Source organism: Callospermophilus lateralis, chromosome 9 (assembly GCF_048772815.1).
Source record: "Callospermophilus lateralis isolate mCalLat2 chromosome 9, mCalLat2.hap1, whole genome shotgun sequence".
NCBI classification, from domain to species: Eukaryota; Metazoa; Chordata; class Mammalia; order Rodentia; family Sciuridae; genus Callospermophilus; species Callospermophilus lateralis.
Genome location: NC_135313.1, coordinates 33,918,756 through 33,936,548, shown reverse-complemented (window position 1 = coordinate 33,936,548; position 17,793 = coordinate 33,918,756). Strand labels below are relative to the sequence as shown.

The 17,793-nt window shown below is 33.9% G+C and overlaps 1 protein-coding gene across 2 annotated transcripts in view; it reads right to left on the bottom strand.

Moving 5' to 3' along the window:
- Positions 1-17,793, bottom strand: part of Orc2 (origin recognition complex subunit 2) — a 41,491-nt gene that overhangs the window by 8,493 nt on the left and 15,205 nt on the right. For both annotated transcript variants that reach the window (XM_076865632.2, XM_076865633.2), the window contains 8 exons: positions 14,981-15,073; positions 14,285-14,316; positions 11,382-11,442; positions 8,940-9,130; positions 7,680-7,778; positions 3,872-3,981; positions 1,831-1,963; positions 988-1,084 (listed from right to left, as the gene is read on the bottom strand). In XM_076865632.2, the coding sequence (XP_076721747.1) occupies positions 988-1,084; positions 1,831-1,963; positions 3,872-3,981; positions 7,680-7,778; positions 8,940-9,130; positions 11,382-11,442; positions 14,285-14,316; positions 14,981-15,073 (816 nt within the window). The remainder of the gene's footprint in view (positions 1-987; positions 1,085-1,830; positions 1,964-3,871; positions 3,982-7,679; positions 7,779-8,939; positions 9,131-11,381; positions 11,443-14,284; positions 14,317-14,980; positions 15,074-17,793) is intronic.

The window sequence follows — 17,793 nt, the reverse complement described above, 5'->3', positions numbered from 1 at the left end:
ACCAGCCTAAACAATGGGGAGGTGCTAAGCAACTGAGACCCTAGTTTTAAATTAAATATAAAATAGGGCTGGAGATGTGGCTCAGTGGTTGCATGCCCCTGAGTTCAATCTTCTGTACCAAAAAAAAAAAAAAAAAAGAGGAAAAAAAAGAAAGAAATGCATGGTTTGTTCACTTTATTTATTTTATTTTTGTGCCAGGTACAGTGGCCCATGCCAGTAATCCCAGCAATTTGGGAAGCTAAGGCAAGAGGATCACAAGTTTGATGCAAGCCTCGGAAACTTAGTAAGACCCTATCTCAAAATAAAAAAATTTTTAGAAGGGCTGAGGATATAGCTTGGTTGTAGTGTGTCCCTGGGTTTGACCCTCAGAATCGCAAATTAAAAAAAATTGCTTTTTGCAGTGCTGGGGATTGAACCCAGGGGGCCTTGTGAATGTTAGGCAAGCACTCTATCACTGGGCTATATACTTTAGGCCCCAGAAATAAAAATGTTTTACAAAATATTAAATAAAAAAATCTGTAAAAGATGTACCAATCAACTAGAGGCATAAAACCTGAACATTTATAAGTAAGAAGCTATACAAATTTAAGACAGTAGGAGAAATTCTTTTAGTTAGATGAAGTTTACAGAACAAATTCATTAAAAAGAAAAAAAAGGGACATTATTTGAGAGAAATCTACATTAGCATTATCTTAATATGGTGATATGGAAAAAAAATTTTTCCCCAGTACTAGGGATTAAACCCAGGGGTGTTCCATCAATAACCCATGTACCCCACCCCCTGTCCCCCTTTTTCCTTAATGTTTTGAGATAGAGCTAAGTTGCACAGGCTGGATTTAAATTCATGATCCTCTTGTCTTTTGAGTAGCTAAGATTAAGATATGTGCCATGGCAGCTAATAATCCTCATTTTTGTGTATACAAATACATAAATATGTAAAAGTGTATGTTTACATCCAAAAACTGCATATCATCTACTTCATGTTACCTTCTTTAAATTTGTTTATTATCCAGTCTAGTTGGTCCAGTACACTTCGGAAAGTACCCATATGATCAAGGACTTCTTCTGTTATAGAATTCAAGATCTATATCATAAAAGTGCAAAAGGTACAATATCAATTATAATTTATTGTCATGTAAGATAAATACAACTAGTAAATCAATCCTTTTATATAAATTAAAAATTATTTTTCACTTAAAACTTGAAAAATTACTTCAAAAAATTCTACTAGGTATTTAAGTATTTCTAATTCATTTTTCCCATAAATTATGACTAAAAAGAAACAGGGAAGTACAGCAAAAGTATAAAAATAATATAAGAGAGTAGCAAAAACAAAAAACTGAACAGTGAAAAATATTAGAAAAATATAAACTTATCAAGGGAAACAGGATATAAGCACAAAGGACACTAAAGGAATGCTATGGTGGTTCATATTTAGCATCTAAAAGCTTTAAAGAAATTCTCAAAGCATGAAGAGACGAGTATTTTAAATAAAAATACTCTACGATATACACATAAAACTACAGACTATTATTTATATTATTATATTTAGAGTACCAAATTACATAAAGATATAATAAAATTTCAGACCACATAATCCTATCCTGCAGAGAATTTCCATATATATTTGATATAGTAACAAGCTAGTATTTCTTTAAGGTTTAATACATATCAGTTATAAAAGGAGGAAAAAAGTGGGGTTTTTAAAGCCACCCTCTGATTCCAAATAGATAATCTTAAGTACCATGCAATCTAACTAGTTTAAAGGCTAAAACAACAACAACAACAAAATCCTTTAAATATTGTTTCCTTTAGTTTTTTTAAACTTACTGATTTCACACTGATTCCAGGAAAGAAGCCATTGATGACAACATGAATGGAATCTTGCAGCATGGTGGTTCGAAACCTTTCTAGTAAATCTCTCTTAGAACCCAAACCATAAAGCACAATGTTGAACCCAAGGCTGTTAGAAAAGATAGCATTCACGAAATTAATGTTTAAAACCTCTTATTGCCAATTTCATTATTAACTGATAATTTTAGCTTATAAAGAATACAGGAAGATGTCTAAATTGATTCCCAACTTGTGCAAAGTAAGGGAACCATTCTATTAGCCATTTGAAACCTTATGGTTTCAACTTCTTTAGTAACTTTCTCTCTAATGCCATTACCTTTCAGAGACAAAGAGACCATGGTCAGTAAAGACACTAAAAAGTTTAACAGCTTAAAGCAGAGTTGAAATTGATAGATTAAATTGGAAAGATAAGCAGAGAAGTAATAAAAAAGTCTTGTTAAATCATAAAAGACATTAATTGACTTTACTGCAAGGACAATGAGCACTTAAAAGTAACCAAAAAAGTTCAGAAGGAAAGTAACATGATCTTTTTAGAAAGATCACACTGTTGTGTCAGGGGAATGGATAGGAAGGAGGAGCAAAACTGCCAAAGATGAAAGACCTGAATTAGAAGTCATGAAGAAAAATATACTGTTAAGAGTTTTATATGGGGTGAAATCAATAGGATTTGGAGAGATTAATGTGAGGAAGAGGAAAAGGGAATATCAGTTTTCTTTAGATATGAATTTACCATGCTGGATGAGGGAAGGTAGGTGTGATGGTTTTCAAATGAGCTCAATTTTATGTATGTTGAATTATTCACACAGCATCCAACCTACATTCAGATATTCACATCTGCTACAACTGAGTGAGGTCTAAGTTAGAGGTAACAATTTTGACAGTTATTCACATACAAACAGTATTAGAAGTCAAAACAGTGAAGGAGACCCTCCAAACACTAAAGTCAAGCTAAATCCAGCTCCATGACTGTTTATGGAGATCAGTCAGACAAAGAGTATTTATGTGATGCCCTATGGCAATGACACTACAGCCTAGAAATAAACAGAGAGAAGTAACACTGGAAGATGGAGATTAGCAAGTTCAAAGAAACAGAAAAAAAGGGGCAAAGGAATTCAGTTAGTAATTCCACTGAAGTAGCTGACCACAAGGTCTAGAATGGGAAGCAAAGTAAATCAAGCAACCTGAATTAACAGGCAAAAGGAAGAATTGTTAAGCAAGGGAACAGGATTTGAGCAAATAGCTGCTGTACAAATTTGTACTCCTCATATCCACAGTTACTGAGAAAAGCTGAGGTCCTTGCAAGAAAGATAATCATTTTCTTCCCAGCATAACCTCTGTATATACTATTGCCAACATAAAACTAGGATCAATTAAGGATAATTATGATAATTTTTATGGTCTTACTGTTTGATGGACCTTTCCCATTTAGTTGGCCCAATTGACTATGCAACTATGAATGTGCAGGTATATTTACATTAGCATACATTTTAAGCACTATTTTATGTTAAGGTCCTTTTAAATACAAGTAAAGAAGAAAATATTTTTATTTTATTTTAATCACTCTTCTATGTATTTTAATAGAAATTTAAAGTTTAACTGAGGCATCTGAAAAATAGTAAAATTGAAAAAGTTTTCTAAGAAATAATTTTAAAATGCTAAAATGTTCAAGTAACAAACCTTATGAAATTCTTAAAGTATATGTAAATAGAATTATATTAAAAGAGAATAAATACACATTCTTTCATTTTAAGAACTTTACTATGGAAAACTAGATTAAAATATTGATATTTATCTTCATATTACAAATTTTTAAAAAATGTAGAATTTTTGCAGTCATTCAATAAAATGACATCCCTCTTTTTGAGTCATAAAATTGGGAAAATACCTACTTTTAATTGATTTACATATATAAGTACATTAAGTTATTTATAAAAATAAAATTAAATATATTATTTTAACAAAAACATAAAAATATATTCCTTATTTGGCAACGGTTTGTTATGATAATAATACTTACTGTAACTGCAGCATCCATTTATGAAATAATTTCTCATATTGTTGATTTAATTGTTTAAGTTCAGCAGAAAAGGAAGGAGAAACTTTGCTCAATAAGTTACGCAGAGTTTGCTTAAAAAAAAAAATTAAAAATTTTTTAAAATGGAAGAAAATAATTCTTAAACCACATACTAATAATCAGTCCAACTAAAAATATTTCCTTAAAGGTTGAGGTTAGAAGAGGCCATTAATAGAAATATTACTTTATCAGGTTTAGAAATGAATACATCAACTGAATACACATGATACTGCAAATATGACTTAAATATTTTGTTTTCTTAAAAACCTTTAACATTTTTAAGTACAAATATGTAATAACAGTATAAAATATCTGCTAAGTTTTAAATATAATGCTTTAATTTCCAAAAAATTACCATAAAGAGATGATCAAGTCTGCCTCCCAGCATGGACAAGTCCAGACAGACTTTAAAAAACCCTTGAATCAAAAGAATGAAAAACAAAACAGTGAATCTAGCTCAGTGGTATAACGCCTGTTCAACAGCATGTGTAATGTCCTGGGTTAGACCCCAATATCACAAAAGCAAAAACATAAAACAAAAAAGCACCAACCTATGGATTTGAAAAAATGTAAACACTTAAGGTAACTTTTAAACACTTAATTCTCAGAAAACATTAAAGGTTCCTTATAATTTACCATTATCACTAGTAAATCTGAATCACTGCAATTTTACAAAAAGCTATTTTCTAATAAATCCTTATCATTGACAAGTATGGCAAATATTTATCTATCTATATATCTACTTGTATTTTTGTTTTGTTTTGTTTTATTTGGTACTGGGGATTGAAGCCAGGGGCACTTTACAATACTGAGCTACATTCCCAGTCCTTTTTTTAAAATTTTGAGACACTTACTAAGTTGCTTATGTGTTTTGCTAATTTGCTGAGGCTGGCCTCAAACTTTGTGATATTCCTGCCTCAGCCTACCAAGGAGGTACTGAGCTATATCCTTATTCCATTTTGTTTTAATTTTTTTTTTTGAGACAGGGTCTCACTAAGTTTCTGAGGTCTCACTATATTTTATTTTTGGAGACTGGCTTTTACATTGTTAATCCTGCTGACTCAGCCTTACAAGTCAATAGGATTATAAGTGTGTATCACCATGTCTGGCTAAATATGGCAAAATGTTAAAAACAGTGATATAAAAAAAATGAGGAACACTGGGCACACTGGCTCATGCGTATAATCCCAGAGACTTGGGAGACTGAGACAGGCAGGTCCCAACTTTGAGGCCAGCCCTGGAAAACTTAGTGAAGTCCTGTCTCAAAGTATTTTTCAAAGTGAGGAGAGGTCTGGGTGGGGATGTAGCTCAATGGTGGGGATGTAGCTCAATGTAGAATGCCCTAGGGTTTAGTCCTTAGTACAACAAAATTAAAACTGCTGGAGATGCACTCCCTACACCCAAAGTTTGTAAATTCATGCTGGTGAATTAATTTTTTTTGAAATGAAAACTCTAGCAAAAACCTGTATATGCATCTTTATCCTGGTACTATCATTTTCATCACTTTACCTTAAATGTATATGTTCTTTTAATCCTGCAGATTAGAATTATAATCAATATTCCAGGTATTCTGGCCTATTATTTTATTTTATTTTTCCACATAATTAAAGAACAGGACTACTTTTTAGTACAACTGTGAAGTTTTTAAAAATCTCTCTCACCCCTTCTGATGTCAAGAGTCCTGAAAAAATAGAGAAAGCATTCCCCATAAATCTTTTTTTTTTTTTTTAAGCTTTTTAAGTTGCAATACCTTTATTTTATTTTTATGTGGTGTTGAAGATCGAAACTAGTGCCTCACATGTGCTAGGACAAGTGCTCTACCACTGAGCTACGACCCCAGCCCTATTTCCTGGAATTCTTTATGCTGGAATATCTAAGTATGTTTCTGAGTATTTGTATTCAGGGTATGAACAACTCTAGAATGCTTATTCTCATCTTTGCGCTTTGATTTCAAACTTTAATATCAATGGAGAACTGGACTACGGGCCCCAACACTTAACCCATCCTGTATCTACACCCTTTCCTACATGACTTTGCTGTCCCTCCCACTAAATGGGTGGAGTGTGGTTCAGCCACATGATTTGTTTGCTGTGGCCACTAGAATGAGACACAAGTGACAAGATCAGGTGTTTTACCACTTCTCTTAAACCTCTGCCATTCTCTTTAGAAGAACATGATTCAGCTAGCCCACTGATCCCGTGAGGAAGAGAGACATGGAGCAAATACTAGATTATCCAATCTCTTGTTAATAGGTGAACACGAGAAATAAATACTTACTGTCACATACTTCTGAGATTATACTGGTTAGCTATACTATTTCTATGATCAAAGAAAGGTCTTCCCTTCCTTCATCATCTGTAACAAGTTGTTTGTTTCATCCTTGTAGATATCTTTTGCCTCTAGGTCCTACTTTGATCCTAGATCCACTTATCCTTCTCCTATGTTACTTATATGAAAATATATGCTCTAAGCAAACATTACTGTTATCTCTTCCTTGGAACAACTTAGCTTCTTGACATTTACTTTATTTTTTATTTTTTATTTTTTTTTACCAGATCCACTTTATTTTCATTTTTTAAGTATTTATTTTTTTTAGAAGTAGTTGGACACAAAACCTTTATTTTGTTTATTTACTTTTATGTGGTGCTTAGGATGGAACCCAAGCCCTCACATGTGCTAGATGAGCACTCTACCACTGAGCCACAATCCCAGCCCCTTGACATTTATTTTTTATCTGGTCTTTAATCTGACTCTCAATACCAATCAGCCAGGTGATAAAAATCTAAAAATCCCCCAAACTGCACAGCACCAGGTTATTCAGGCTATTCCCTTATCTTTTTTCTATGTATCAAACACTCTGTCAAAAGCTCCATGCACCTTAGAAAATTTATTAAACCCTAGTTTGCAGAGTATAGGTCTCATATCCCTAATCCAGAAATGAAAATTTCCAAAATCCGAAACCTTTATAGTACTGACGCTATGTGAAAGGTCATGGTCAAAACAGAGTTCTTTAAAATATTGCATAAAATTATATTCAAGCTATGTGTGTATAAGAAACAACAATAAATTTGGGAGTTAAGAGTTGGGTCTTACCACCAAGATATCTCAGGTATTATATAAACATTTTGAACTCCCAAAATATCAAAATCTGAAACACTTTGTCCAAAGCATTTTGGACAAGGGACTAAACCTGTGTAAGTCAAGAAGATTTAGATTATCAGCCCTCTTTCTAGTAAAAATTTTTCTCCTCTTTGGGGAGGTATCAGCCAAAAATTCTACAAGTATAGCTATATGGTATTTTTTGAAAAATGAGCTATACAACAACCTTACGGCACTGGGAAACTTTTCTATAACATCATCAAGCATTTGATGAGTTTTGCCAGGTTTGTAAATGAGAAAAAGTCAGGTCAAAGTCTGTTTTATGACCAGTGTGAGGTTTAATGAACATGTTAGTTAAATAAACATCAGAGTCTAATGGTACATGGATATCAAGGATGATGTTTATTATAAATCCATAAGAAAAGAAAAATGACAAAAAAAGTATACTTACGTTGCGTCAAACAGAATTCTAAACCAGTGAATTACCTACTGTTTATATGATAAATATGTAATAATTACAACACATTACTTTTGTGTTTTATTTTATAGGACAATAATTTTGTTTGTGTACACTTCAAATTTATCAATTAATATAGTAAAATTTTCAGGTCATAATAAGAAAAATTTGGGACTAACATACTTTACAACATACCTGGTCCAGTTTTGCTTTCTTTAACTTCTGCAGTGTTCTATCAGAGGTTAAAACTTTTGAACTGCTGTGAGCTTCAAAATATTCTTCTACTAAGTCATTCTGAAATTAGACAGAGTAAAGTCAGTTCTAAATAGTCTTAGACATTTGCATTCTACCAAAACTAACTTTTTTTTTTTTAAGTATTTTTTTTAGTTGTAGATGGACACATACCTTTTTTATTTTTATGTGTGTCGACTGAACCCAGTGCCTCATGCATGCTCTATACTGACCCACAACCCCAGCCCCCAAAACTAACTTTAAATTTTTTTGTTTGTGTGTGGTGCTGGGGATTGAATTCAGGGCTTTGTGCAACGCAAGCATTCTATCAACTGAGCTATATCTCCAGCTCCGCCCCCCACCGTTTTTTTAGATGGACACAACATCTTCATTTATTTATTTGTTTTGTGATGCTGAGGATTGAGTCCATTGCCTCATACATGCTAGGCAAGAGCTCTACCACTGGGTTACAACCCCAGTCCCAAAACTAACAGTTTGATTAGTCGAAAATAGGACTAGGACACGTGAAATCATTATTTTTTTTCTTTTTTGAGACAAGGTCTTACTGTATCCCCCAGGTGTCTTGCTTGTGGGCTCAAATAATCATCCTGTGTCAGCCTTCCAATTAGCTAGAACTATAGGTGTACATCACCAATAAAATTCTTTATTTGTGTGTGTATATATACATATTTAATTTTCAGATAAGATCTCACTAGATTGCCCAAGCTGGCTTTGAAATTGTGATCCTCTTGTTTCAGCCTCCGAAGTAGTTGGGATTATAGGCAGATGCCACAGTGCCCAGCCACATCACTATCATTTACACAGACTTCAAAACATCAACAATGGTTACAAAAACAAGATTATATAAAATTTTTTTTTTTTTAATGGCGCTGGAGATCGAATCAAATGCCTTGTGCACGAGAGGCAAGCACTCTACCAACTGAACTATATCCCCAGCTCCTATAAGTTCAATGTTATGCAATTGAATTGAGCAATCACCTTCTGCCTATAGTGTAGTAATGGTTCAAAGAGTCCAGAAGAGAAAGCTCAAAAATAGAAACAAACACATGTAGGAATTTACATGTAAGGTTGAGAAAAATATAGAAAAGTGAAGAATAAAACTGTTGACCCCTCCCCTCTCCTATGGATCTTTTCTGTTAGGGGAGTTGCCTTTGAAGGATTATATTTAATTTTTCCTTAAGGTTAAAGTCTCTGTTCACTTACTCTTTTATCTCTTTTCATTTTCTTAGAAGGTGTTCCTTTGCAAACAGAAGCTGAAACTACTGTCTGAGCTTCAATCTTTTGGCTGAATGTGACTGCATTAGTGGTCTCTTCATACTCTTGTGCAACCCCTTCATCATCCTCTGAGTTGGAAGCAGAATATTCACTCTCACTGTCAGAATGAGACCTTGGCACTATGGGGGGAAAGAGTAATTGGGAAAGTTTAAACAATAGAATCATTGTAGGTTAATGAAAAGAGTATAGGCTTTTGAGTAAGAGACTTTGAATTCTTGTTTTGTCATTACTTGCTCATTATTTCATCAAAGTTAGTTACATAAATTCTCTGAGTACCAGCTTCCTCATTTATCAGATTCAGCTAGTAGTATCTAATTTAATAAACCACTGAGAAGACCATGTTGAAATGTATCTAAAGCAACTAATAATGCCCAACATATAGGAACTGGTAAAACTGTGAACCACACCTAATACCTTTCTTCTTCCTTGCTAAAAGAACTCCATTTTCATAAAATGTAGCAATGTGTTCTAATCGAGGGGAGGAATCCTGGTAATCATCTTTTCCCTCTGCTAAATACTTGTGTTCCCAGCTTCCCTTGCATCTAGAGTTGGCTACATAACCCTTTGACCAGTGAGACTAGAGGAAAAAACTGCTGGAAGCTTCAGGAAAAGATATTCCTCATTTGTGGAAGAAAAGCCCCTATTTACACCCATAACTTAAAATTATAGAAGCTTTTCATCAGTGAAAGTATCAAACCAAAAAACAAAAAATGCTGATGGCAGAGTAAATAGATAAGAACAACCTGGGCCATTAATGACACTGTAGACCTAATTACACCTCTAGACCTCATATGCTACTAAGATTTTTAAATGTCTATAGCTTATACCAGTACTGCAGAATTTTCTGTTGCTTCCCACTAAAAATACCATCCTGATATAGCTAGCACTCAATAAATGACAACTAATGTTATCACCACTGATCCATACATCATTGCATCCCAGAACTGATTCAAGAATTTAATAAATATAAGTAAAAGTTTTTATACAAATAATTTTTTTTTTTAAACCCAGAGGTAACCTGCCACTGAGGTACATCCCCAGTCTTTTGTATTTTTTATTTTTGAGACAGATTCTCGCTAAGTTGCTGAGGCTGGCCTCTATCTAACTTCACAATCCTCCTACCTCAGACCCCCAAGTCATTGGGATTGCAGGTATGTGCCACTGCATCTGGTGAGGAAATAACTTTAAGCAAAACAGTATGTTTATTTTGAACAACAGATCTACCCCAGAAGATTATCCAGAATAAGCATATCATAAATAGACACATTAAAAAAGAAAAAGGGGAAAAAAGACCTATTTTCCAGGCATAAATAGTTTAATAGCTTCAGATTTGAACTGACTGTTGCTCATGACACATGCATAAGTTAGAAGTGACAGAGGTGCCAGAAAACATCTCTGTTTTATTTACATGTAGGAATATGAGTGGTGATGACTGAGAAGGAAAAGTTTACTTTCTGTCTAAAAAGAGGATTCTTCTTTGGGGTAAGGAGAAAATATAGGACATGGAATGTATTTGACATGATATAATACAATGCATACATTACCTTTTACTATTTCAGATAGACAATCATTTAGCATTGCCATTTTTAGACTGACTATAAATGTAGTATTAATAGTTCTATGAAATCCATACCTTAAAAGGGAAAGACTAAACATGAAGCCCTGAGTTTTGACTAGATCTGACAGTGTTAGCCAATATAACTATTGTCAAGAGGTTAACATCTTTCAGAGACATAAAGGCCAACAGCCATTTGTCCCAAAGCCAAATATTTCAACATCTAAAACCATTTTTAACTTCCGAATAAGCTTATTTCATTAATATTTAGAATTAACCTTTAAAATACTTCTATACTTATTTTGTTTATTTAGCTTTCAATAGCATTTGGTACAAGTATGAATATTTAAGGTTATTTCATTATAAAACTTCTCCATAAATCAACAGAACCACTTCCAGACTGTCTCAAAACAAACTCAAAGGTATATTACTTTAATGGACTTCAATGTTCACTGACCATAATGTGGAAGGTATAGTACTAAGATTAGATACCGTCCTCTAGTTTTTGACCTTAAGGAATCTCCAGTTTGAAAACATGAGCGTATCCTTCTTTCATGAAAAGCAGCAATAATAAAAAGTAATAGCTAACACTTGGTAAGCTTGTACCAAGGTCAAATACAATGAGTATGTCTATTTCAATTAATTCTCATCATGTCTATTTTACAAATGAAAATATCGAGTCACAGAGATCCAAGTAACTGATGAGCCAAAGATTAAAACCCCAAGCAAAGTCTACAACCTTTATACTTAACCATTATTGACCCTTACTTAGATTTTATTTTTTATAAAAACTTCATGTAAAAGGTAAAACATACCTATTAATCTTTTTCTTAGACTACGAGGTGGTGTTGACAGAAATTCATTTTGGTCATTGTTCTGTTTAAAAATAAAAAAGCATGATGGTTAATAAAATGAAAGTTAATGACTGATTAGAGGAGGAAATGCTAGGAAAAAACATTATGCTTTCAATAGACTATATTACAACTAGATGATAATAAAAAATGATTTTGTTGAAAGAAAAAACAAAGAGTATATCGAAATCAATATAAAAAATTCCAAAGGACTACTAATTTCTAAAAAATGAATTCCAGACATTTGTAAACAATGCATGTACTTTTCTTATTATATAAAGAAAAAACGTAAGTTTTTGAACCATATGTAGAAGGTTAGCAGGATATAGTTTTAAAAAGGCAATAATATGTAGTGTTGATGACCATGAAAGGAAATAGTATATGTTATGTATATGGCAAAGGATCTTTTAATGCACTAGAAATTTACTAATGTTTAAGTATTACATTAATGGTAAGACTGTATGACTAGCATTCCTGAGGCCCTGGGTTCAACTGCCAGTCCTGCCAAAAAGAAAAATACTGTAATAATCACAATAACCTCGTTGATCATTTACCATGGGCTTATGAAGTATAATGCAGTATGTTCCAAATGTTTTGATCAAAATCATTAAAATTCTTTTTTACCTTTTGCCATCTAGACTCAACACGTGTGTATAATTGAAAAGTTATGACAAAATAATACTTATGAAATAGAAATTTTATATTTTATTTTTTTAAATATAAGTATGTCTTACTAAAGTGGTTTCAAGATTGAAAATGAGAAAATTTCATCTAGATGGCTTAATTATCAAGTCTGAGAACTAGAACACTCATGTTAAAATAACTATTTTAGAAAATGCTTTCCAAAAAGATAAGACTAATTTATAATTTCTCTGTTACATGAATTTCTGCAAACTAATCTATCTTTACAGTTTGTTCATTAGGACAAACTATTCTCCATGAGGACAAAAAATTACTCCATAGAGCAAACACCATGTTCCTCTTATCAAACAAGATCAATTGTCAAGACATACTTCAAGACCTTCTCTTTACTATGTCAATCAATCCTAAAATATGATGTCCCCAACTTTGCCCAATCCCTATCAGTTCTTCATCTTGAAAGACATGCCTTAAAACCACTTGAGCTCAAATCCTCAAGCTTGATATAATTTAATTCTCTTAAACTTCCTCTTTTAAGACAGCTGTTAGGATTCCATCATGGTTCTGACTCTTATTGTCGTAGGGAATGCTCAAATACTCATTGATAGGTTTTCTAATGGTCTTTTGGGAGAACTGACAAGATCTACTAATGTACTGTGACATATTAACTTGAAAAATAATGCTCTAATGTATCTCAATTTTTGCTTGGTTTCTAGCTTTTTTTTTTTTTTATAGTGATATAACTTAGAAGATACATCATTAAAGTTGAAGGAAAGCCAGGCACAGTGGTTAACACCTGTCATACCAGCTACTCAAGAGGCTGAGGCAGGAGGATCTCAAGATCAAGGCTAATCTGGGTTGTATAGTGAGACCCTATCTCAAAAACAAAAACAAAAACAAACAAAGGAGACTCTGACATGTCTAACATATTCAATCCTACACCTAGACTTGCCTAAATAGAAGAGCTTTACTGCAAGACCATAACCATGGTCTTGAATGTCTATCTATACTTAATTTTTATCTAAGGGATTTTCTACCTAAGCCTGTACATAGCCCAGGCATGTATAAACCTATAGATAGAAAGACCTGTAAACACTCCCACTTATATACTCAATGTCCTAAATTCCTTCATAACCATTTGAGTTTGCCCACCACCACGAGGTGGTGTTGACAGAAATTCATTTTGGTCATTGTTCTGTATATTGTTTCAGTATAGTCCAGGCAGGACTATACTGAAAAAACAAAACCACCAAAATATAAAGTAGGAAATAAAAACTGTCAATTCTTTTTAGTTACCCTGTAATGAATATAATTAAACCAACTTAGTTTTCAAATGTAAATTAAATTATGGTTAATAGAGTCAGTGGGTCTTGAGATCAACCTCTCCCAAGTAACATCAGAGAATTATATATAAAAACAAAGGAAAAACACATAAAATTCCCAGGTCAGCTCTAAGTTGAAAATACCCAGGAACATTTCTGACACAGCAGAAAGAGAACAGTTCAGAAGACCAGGCTCATTTTCTAACTTTACCCATTCTGAGTTAGATGCATTCAGACTTTACCACTCTGAACATCAATCTCTTCATCTATAAGTTAAATACTGTGTTGGGGATGTAGCTCAATGGTAGAGTGCTTGCCTAGAATGTGAGCCCCTGGGTTTGATCCCTAATACCGCCCCCCCCCCCCCCACACACAAGTAACAGCCAGGCATGGGGGCGCATGCCTGCAACCCCAGCAGCTTGGGAGGCTAAGGTCATGAATTCAAAGCCAGCCTCAGTAAAAGCAAGGTACGTACTAAGCAACTCGGTGAGACTCTGTCACTAAATACAAAACAGGGCTGGAGATTTGGTTCAGTGGTCAAGTGCCCCTGAGTTTAATCCTTAGCACCCCCAAAATAAGTAAATAAATAAATACAATTAAAAACTCAGTATTTAACTGACAAATACCTATAAATCATACTATATAAACTAAGATAAAAGATAAAATGCTTATTGTTCACTACTTAATTAGTAACACTAAGTTATTTGCTTGTTTTTTTTTTTGTTTTGTTTTGTTTTTAAGAGAGACACAAAGAGAGAGAGTTTTTTTTTCCCTCGGTGCACACAACATCTTTGTTTGTAGGTGGTGCTGAGGATTGAACCCAGGCCGCACGCATGCCAGGTGAGCACGCTACTGTTTGAGCCACATCCCCAACCCCTATTTGCTTGTTTTTAATCAATTGCTTACCTTCAGCTGGACTTTGTCTGAAGCAGAATGCCCTAAATGAAACAAAAAACATGATTTACTACAGACACTTAGCTTTTTTCATGGTCTAGTTTTGTTTAAAGCAAATTTGTAGTTTTTACACAGAAGCCACTACACACTATTGAATCTCAATTAACTACCATTCCAATAGAAGTTAAATTATCACTATTAATATCATGACTACTCCCATTAGTAACAGCTACCTCCTGCATTTGCATAGCATTCTAACAACAACAAAAAAAAGAAAACAGAGCCTTTTGAATGTTTGATTATTAAAAAGTAGCCTGTTTAACCTAGTTTGAATGGTTGTTCAGAAAAGATTCTCCACAAATCATGACTTCTGAACTCTGAACTCCTTATTATACTTAGTAATTGTCAAAGCCAAGTCTTCCATGAACAACTGGCTAGCTAACTCAAGGAAATGACATAGGATATAAAGACCTTTCTTAGTTGACACTGTCAATATGTACAACTTTAGTTAGGACAGAAAAACTGCTTTTACTGACTGATAAATATATGTATATAAAGACACACTGGAGTACTAACTGGATTTTTCTGAATGTTCCAAACAGAAGAAAATACATAAAAATTCACTTGGATAAGAAAAAAAGTAATAAACTCTTAACTTGAAGCATTTATAAAAATTCTCTTCAAAGAACTGAGTTCATGAAGTCTTACCCTTGCTACTTTGAGGAATGTTTATTGTATCTTCAGGATCATTCTTCAAACTGAATGAAACACATTTTCTTGTTGTTTTTGCTAGTTCTGAAGCTGTAACCAGACAAATAAACATATAAAAAATGTTTTAATGAACAACAGTAGAAAAAGAAAACAGCCTTATTTCATTTACCTAAAGTCTGAAGAAAAAAACCTGCCTGCTACTTTTATCAGTAAGAAAAACTTACCCACACTGAGTACTATTTTTACCTTTATTAATCTTTCTTCCCAGCATCTTAAAATCTTCTAATTATCCACAAATTTCTCAATAAATGAAATACAAATAACTTTGACCTTGCTGCTTTCCCAATTTTTTTTTTTTTTTTGGTACCAGGAATTGAACTCAGGGGCACTCAACCACTGAGCCATATCCCCAGCCAGATTTTGAATTTTATTTAGAGACAGGGTCTCACTGAGCTGCTTAGCTCTTTGCCACTGCTGAGGCTGGCTTTGAACTCATGGCCTCAGTCTCCCATGCTGCTGGGATTACAGGTGTTTGCCACGTACCTGGCTTCGATCATATTCTTTTCTCCATCAACAACTTAACACTCCTTCCATCTCTTACCATATATCCTGGAGGCATATCTTCACTAAGAGGCAGATGGGCCAGAAAATAGGATCTAAAGACAAGTGAAAACTATGCACGCTCAAATTATGTTTAAAATCTCTTAAATCACCCACAAAGTGTGGTATTCTTTATTTTGTGTCTAAAACTCTACAATACATTGAATAACTTATAAAATAGAATATGGTGTTGAATAGATGACAGTCCCTTTAGTTGAACATCAGATAAAATAAATGGATTCTCTTAGGGGACATTTTAAATTAAAAAAATCCAATATTTATTTTCATGATGCTCACAACACATGCACTGTAACAGGCACATGGAAAATGAGCCTAAATGAAGGAACAGATATATATTTCTCAAGTTACCACTCACACTGGGACATTGTTTACTGATAACAAAGGTACAAACTAGTTAACTATCTCAGTCCTTTTCTTCTTGAAATAGAAAAGATATAGTTGAATTTGTATGTTAAGGCCATTTTATTGGCTCCACCATTCCTAACTGTTTGCATATGTACCCACAAATCTTAAAAATAAAAGATTCTCATGACTCTCTACAAATGCACTGGCTTCTTTTTTCTTGATCTCCTTAGTCTTCCATAATTCAGTAGGGTTTTATAAATAAGCTTTCCTTGAAATCATTCCTCCATTTGGGTCCCATAGACTTACCCTGGTCCCCTGTTACATTTATTGTCCTCCTCCTTCTAAATAATCTAGGCATGCTTTATGACTCAGTCCTTGGGTCACTCTTTATACCAGAAAAAGGTATCATTTTTTGGACTGTAAGATGCTGATTCACAGAAGGGGTGGGGAAATCCTCTTATCAAAAAGAATCACATAAACACAAAGCAACTTAGCTGAAATCATTTAGGTTTTACATTGAAACAAAAGCTCTCTGATTATGAATAATTATTAAACTACAAAGAAAACATGAGAATGAAAATAAAAGGTAGTACAAGATAATCATCAATGGGTGACTATCTCTGAGTACAGAGACAGGCAAATACCTCTTGGGTGACTCAACAATACTTGAAATAATTACTGGCACAAGGTACAGTATAATTATATTTCCCTGCAACCTTCTTTTCTTTCCATATTCCCTATCAAATTTCATAGTACCTTTATCTACCAAGACCTTAAGTCCAAAAATTCCAGGATCATCCTAGAACCCAGCTTTCTTACTGGTATTCCTTTATATCTCTACCTTTTATTTACTCATTTACACACACACACACACACACTGAATCTAGGGGTGCTCTACCACTGAGCTACATCCCCAGCCCTTTTTTTTTTTCCTTTCTTTTTTTGAGACAGGGTCTTGCTAAGTTGCCAACGCTGGCCACAATCTTTGAGATCCTCTTGCTTCAGCCTCCCAAGGTAGGATTAAGGCATGCACCACCATACACAGCCACCCTTCTCCCATTCTTGACTGAGTCTCTAGTTCATCCCCTCCCCCTATTCCCACAGCTCTCACTTTGTATGGACTTCAAGAGAAGCCAGTTCACATTGCCAACACGGGCTTTATAAGGTACAGATCTGATTGGGAAATACCTTTACTTAAAACCATCTGATCACTTTTCCACACCTTATCAATAGAAGAAAGATATACTCTTTTGCTTGATATACAGGCCCTCCCTTATCCACTCCCTAAAACTTATTTTTACTACAGTCCATTTTGCAATTTGTGCTTCAGCTATACCTCATGACTTGCAGGTGCATGGATGAACCATGCATTTCTCTCTTACATCACTTTCTCCCTGTCTTCCTGACAAATTCTATTCATTCTTCAAAAATTGATATCACGACCTCTAAAATATTCCTTGGTATGTCCTAAGAGAATGCCTTTGTACTTTAGCAGCCCCTGTAGGTTGTATACAACTCTATGGAGGCTGGGCAGTAATAGTGAAGAGTGTAGGTTTTAAAATTAAATAGGCTGAGATCTAAACCTGGCTCTGCTACCATCTGTGATTTTTTTGTACACATTATAGGCTTTTCCAGACAGATGCATATATAAAGCACTGAGCACAATTTCTGGCATATAGTAAACACTCCATAATAACTGCTATAATTGTTACAGCATTCATTAAGGAGTAATTTTTATTTATGTATTTTTTTGGAACTGGGGATTGAATTTAGGAGCACTCAACCACTGAGTCACATCCCCAGCCATATTTTGTATTTTATTTAGAGATAGGGTCTCACTGAGT